The sequence below is a fragment of the Copadichromis virginalis genome, linkage group LG12, assembly GCF_057382275.1.
Source record: "Copadichromis virginalis isolate Kocher_CV1m ecotype Utaka linkage group LG12, C_Virginalis_male_GT1.1, whole genome shotgun sequence".
In the NCBI taxonomy this organism is placed as follows: Eukaryota; Metazoa; Chordata; class Actinopteri; order Cichliformes; family Cichlidae; genus Copadichromis; species Copadichromis virginalis.
The window spans coordinates 10,439,328-10,444,834 of record NC_140629.1 but is presented as its reverse complement, the minus strand read 5'-3'; the positions used below and the strand labels follow the sequence as shown (position 1 = coordinate 10,444,834).

The 5,507-nt window shown below is 42.4% G+C and overlaps 1 protein-coding gene across 1 annotated transcript; it reads left to right on the top strand.

Moving 5' to 3' along the window:
• Positions 1-948: 948 nt before the first annotated feature.
• b3galt8 (beta-1,3-galactosyltransferase 8) lies at positions 949-4,305 on the top strand. The gene has a single exon (XM_085474658.1). It carries the CDS (start codon positions 1,538-1,540, stop codon positions 2,495-2,497), a length of 960 nt encoding a protein of 319 aa, XP_085330784.1. The 5' UTR covers positions 949-1,537; the 3' UTR covers positions 2,498-4,305.
• Positions 4,306-5,507: the final 1,202 nt, after the last annotated feature.

The following is a 5,507-nucleotide window of genomic DNA, read 5'->3' as shown; positions in this document are numbered from 1 at the left end:
CATCAGTTGTTGTTTTTTTCTACCAGCAGCAGAGTCATGAACATCTGACCACCTACATCAGCCGTGCAAGAGAAGCAGAATGAGAGCCTTCCCATAACCAGACATATGTCGACACCTGAACACATTTTACTCTGAATGTGACAAAGCACTAACTTGAAACATCTAATGTGATTCTTGTCTCACTAGGAAATTAAGAAATATTAGTGCCTTTTCCAAGGTTGTTTATACTTAACCTACATATCTTTAGGTTACTTTTAGTTATCTTTATTAACCTAAAGAAAATTACGTATGAAAAACTTACTAACATAAAAACTCAAAACTAAACTTTAGAAAGAAAGGAAAACTAGCTCAAAATATGTTGCACTTGGGCAAACAAAGCTTGCTCCTTACTGTCATTTATAAACTAAGATGCAGCCAGTTCAATAAAAACCATCAATCTGCTGCCAGCAGGACGAGAAAGGCTACGTTCACACTGCAGGCAAAAGCGCATCAAATCCGATTTTTTGGACCCTATGCGACCCATATCCGATCATGGTATGACAGTGTGAACGGCACAAATTCGATATTTTCAAATCCGATCTGGGTCACTTTCGTATGTGGTACTGATTCCGATACATATCCGATGTTTTAGAAAGCGACTGCTGTTTGAACGGTCATGTCGCATTAAATCCGTCTTTTACGTCACTGACACAAGACAGACGCCAATTATCAGTTCTGGAGAAGACATCGCGAACGCTTCCTGGCCAATAAGTGTAGATGTTAGTGAAACTGTTGGGAAGACAACGTTGGGGAAACGTGAACATTTTACTTTCACGTATATTTTATGTACTGTATAATCTGATTAGTTTAATTCTAAAGTCCGAAGTCTTTATATTAAGGCCCATCAGTCAAACAATATGGTTTGCTCTGGGTGTACAGAGCGTGTTGTGTGTGACGTGTGACGTCTTCTTTTGCGCATGCGGGCCGCTTTGAGCGTTCACACTAGAGCGCGTTTGCTGTCGCATTTTATTTGTAGTGTGAACAAGCAGACACAAAAATCGGATTTGATCAAAAAATCGGAATTGAGCATTAACACCTGCAGTGTGAACGTAGCCTTAGAGGCTCAATCCTGAGGAGACGACTAACGTAAATTTTCCTTGAAGTCGATAAAGTGGTTTTCGAGGTCAGGAAAGTGGTTAGGAGTAGGAGGTCGGAGGTACTTTTGGAACGCACCCGTGGAGTTGGCAGTAACACGCCTTCAACCGCGGAAGAAGAGACGAAGAAGAAGTGGCAGCTTGTAGGACAACTTTCTACTTCCCGGTGTTGTGCCAAAAAGTGATTGTCTGCCAAAAACTGATTTCCAATGTTTCTGTGTATTTTTTATGTGTAATATCTTTACGTATGTTCGTAAATAGACTTCGGTGAACAGGCAGACAATCACTTTTTGGCACAACACCGGTCCTCCCAGCTGGGAAACATGTTCCGTGTGGGATCACGGGGACCCGGGCTGAGGGGCCTGCTATCAGACGCGTTAGGGAAATAAAGAGAGTTTTAGACCATGCGGGCAACTTTAATCCGGAGGCTGGTGAAGTTACTCAGTGCTGCCGCTGTGCTGGCCCTGACTGCGCATATCTTAGCGAGCTCACTGAGTAAACAGACGCCAGAGCCCAGCCCGCTTCCCCCGGAGGAGTACCGTCTCGTAGACCCTCAGACATACCGCTACCTCCTCAATCAGCCCAGTGTTTGCAGGCACAGGAGCCCCTTCCTAGTGTTCATGGTGCCCGTGGGGGCTGAGGACGCTGCGGCACGGGAGGCCATCAGGAAAACGTGGAGCGCCTCTGGCCGGGACACCCTCACTCTTTTCTTTGTGGGGATCCCACAGAGGCCACAGATGTCGGCCCTCCAGCAGAAACTGGAGGAGGAGAGCAGGCAGCATGCAGACATCGTCCAGATGAACTTTGTGGATAATTACCACAATCTGACAATCAAAACCATGATGATGATGAGGTGGCTGGCTACTTACTGCCCCGGTGCGTCCTACGCCATGAAGGTGGATGCAGACATCTTCGTTAATGTCTTTTACCTGATCCAGTGGCTGAGGAACTCCCCCAAGGAGAACTTTATCACAGGGTCGGTGATCCAGGATGGCAGGCCACGGCGGGAGCCCAACAGCAAGTGGTACGTGTCAGAGGAGCTATATCCAGAGGAGAGCTTCCCCTCCTACGTGTCTGGAGCCGGTTACGTGTTCTCCGCTGACCTGGCAGCCAGGATCTCCTGGGCCTCCAGGTTTGTGCGGGTCATCCCTTTGGAGGATGTCTATGTGGGCTTGTGCTTGCGGATGCTGGGTGTCAGGCCTGTGTACGCCTACAGCCTGCCGTTCTTCAGAAGCCTGTTCGAAATCAAAAACCTGAAGTACGACAGGTGCACCTTCGCTAAGTTGATCATTGTTAATGGCTTTAAGGCACCAAAGCTGCTGAGGGTTTGGCAGGACTTTGCCAAAAGCCACGAAAGATGCTGATCACATTTACCTGGTGCCTTACCAGGCAATTCTAAGAGAGTAAGTCTGCTGCAAAGGAAAGAAGGCCAGCTGATACACAGAGGTTAGGGTGGCAAACAGCATCAGCTGATCAGTCTATCAACAGAAAAATATCTTCTTGAAAACCTTTCAGGTCTTAGTTTAGACTCATCCTCATCAGTCTCCTTACTCAATACTGAATATTTGGCTTTTCATAAACAGAATTATAGCAGATATGTTTTCAAATCTACTAATAAAAAGAAAAATAGGAACATTTTTGTATTAACACTCAACTCAAAAGTTGATCAAGTACTCATTTAGGCTATAAAAAACCCTTTTGTGATAAGTTAAGTGTTTAATTTATTTCTGTGCCAAAAGTTTGCCGGTTCCACCTTGTCAAATGTGACACTTTGATATTTCCTTTTTGTCATAAATTACACTAAACTCAATCAGATGAGTTGCTGAAGAATATGATCGCTGTAGGGAAAGTGAGAATGAAAATGGTTGTTGCCTTAAATTTTAAAACTGATGAGGAAAGAAAGTATGTTGAAAAGTTGCTCAACTCAGACATGTCAGTAACATCAAAGATCAGATGTGCCTAAACACTGATCAGAATAAAACCCTGCCAGTGAGTACTGATCTACCTCCTTGGGCTAAGGCCACGTTAAGACACAGCTTTAAACCTTAGCTTCAGTTAGTAAGTCACACATTCATTTAAAAAATGACTTGCCACCTTTTTTACTTTGTGATATTATTTTTTGACCCAAAAAATAATCAAAGAGTTAAAAATGTGACCGAATTTTCTGTTTGACTCATCAGTGGGCTTAACATCTATGTTACAGTCCCTTCCTTGAGCAATCAACAGTTCTGTGATCTTTGAAAGAAAATGTGTATTCACTGCAGTGCTTCAGCTTCTTTTACTGCTCCTAGCCTATGCCAAAGAAGTGCTTTTATACCAAAGGTTCTTTGAAAGTATTCTCCTGTTAGTGCCTGATGGGTTTAGGGTCTATGTGTACGTGGAGTCACAAAACCCAGCACAACACAGTACTTTTTGCTTCCTGTTTGAATTGGCGACAGGAAGTTATGGTAAGTCGCTCAGTTAAGACTCATGGATGCCCCCTCCTCTGAAGCAGTTTGCCCTTTTTAGAGTTCAGCAGCAAAAAAACAAAACAAAACACAGCATTTCAAGAGAGCAAAGCTGCACTGACACACACATTTCTAAAGCAAAGCGTTCGGTGACTAGTCATGTGTTGTCTGAATTAACATTTTGTTTTTGTGTGTTTGTCAGATTTAGATTAAGATCAAATCACGGTCCTCAGACCTGCACCGTGACGTTTGTTTGTACTGCAGAGAAAAATACCAAAGATACCTCACCAGTGGCTCGTGCACTGCACTTTAAGACGGGTTTGTTGGAATGATTCTCGATGTGTTAAACAAAAATGTCTAAATTGCACTGATTACTTTATACTGCAATCAAGCTATGTGTATCCCGCAGCTTTTTTTGTCAGGGTCCCGTTTACTCATGCATAGTAGTCATACATGACGAACCAGCAGGTGGCAGTAGCGACTTGAAGATGAGAAATCAGGTTTACTGCTGGTGATTTATTGTGATAACTGTAGGGTGTTGCAGGGATAAAATGGTACCTGTGAGTTGGTTCAATATAATTTTTGCCTGTCAAACAGGAAGCCTGATCATCCCTGTTTAATATTACTGCTGCTGCTCCTTTGGAGGCTCCTTTGCCAACCTTGACAAATGCTGTTTCTATTTAGCGTGTATAATTTTTATATAAATAAAAGTTTTGGAAAATGTGGAGTGGGGTGTTTGAGATGTTATGTGTGTTAAATAGTGGAGGAATTTTTCCATTTTTGTTATATTATTGTGCAATAATTTTAAATGTATCCTTGTTTAACCCTATTGGATTTGTTTTGGCCATAATTTATTATTCTGACAAAATATGAATTGAATGTGATTTATTGCAATTCAGAATTATAACAAGCCATTTGGTGAATAGATTACATGGGCCATCACCTGGAGGCTGGATGCTGGCGGTGATGAAGATGGTGGCTCCAGTGACTATGGGGTGCTTTTGAGGAGGGCTGATCAAATGAGAATCTGAAAGACAGAAGAGCACAGAGAATGGAGGCTTATTGGCTCAGAGAAGAGGGGAAAGAAGTTGATTGGACAAGAGCAGAGATATCAGCATTGAGTCTGACAGTATGGGGAAGTGGAAGTGATCTAAAGAACAGACACACAGCTAGATTAATGTTCTGGTTCTTATATAGCACATTTCTATTTAATTTCAGCACTCAAAGTGCTTTCACGTCACTCACACACACAACATTTATCTAACATTTAAACACGTTCTGGTGGATGCATCAGGGGCAACTCAGGGTTCATATCGACAGGAAGCACCAGAGATCAGTTCCCTAATCTTTGGACTGCTACATGAACTGCTTTACTGCCTGAGCCACAGCCACCTGAGATGTGTGATTACAGTTGTTCCCTATTGAACCTGTGTAGCAGCTTCATTTATTAAACATCCATTGTATTCAGTTTTCTCTTTTTCTCTTTTTGCTGTAACTAAAGAATTTCTGAATCTGTGTTACCCAGTAATTAAATGCGTAAATCTTTATATTTATGGCATTTTGAACGAGTTTAAAAAGTCACTACAAGTAGGTCTGAAGTTCTTTGGCACATTGTTGGCAATGGGTAAAATGTAAATAAAAAGAAAATTCAGTGTCTTCTGAATCTATTATATAAGATTCAGATATATTTGTCAGAAAACCACATGAAGTTTGAGGAAAGTGTCATGTAGACAACAGCATCTTTCATCTTCAGAGAAGTCACGTTACAGTCAGTGTTGTTTCAACCGTATCCTTAAATGCATCTTATTCAGCCAAGCATGCAGCGACACACGCAAGCACCAGTGTGGACAGAAGCACATGGCTACAACATCGCCTTCCTTACCAGTGCACCTCACTGCAATTCCTCTCAAAAGAAAAACACGTTGGG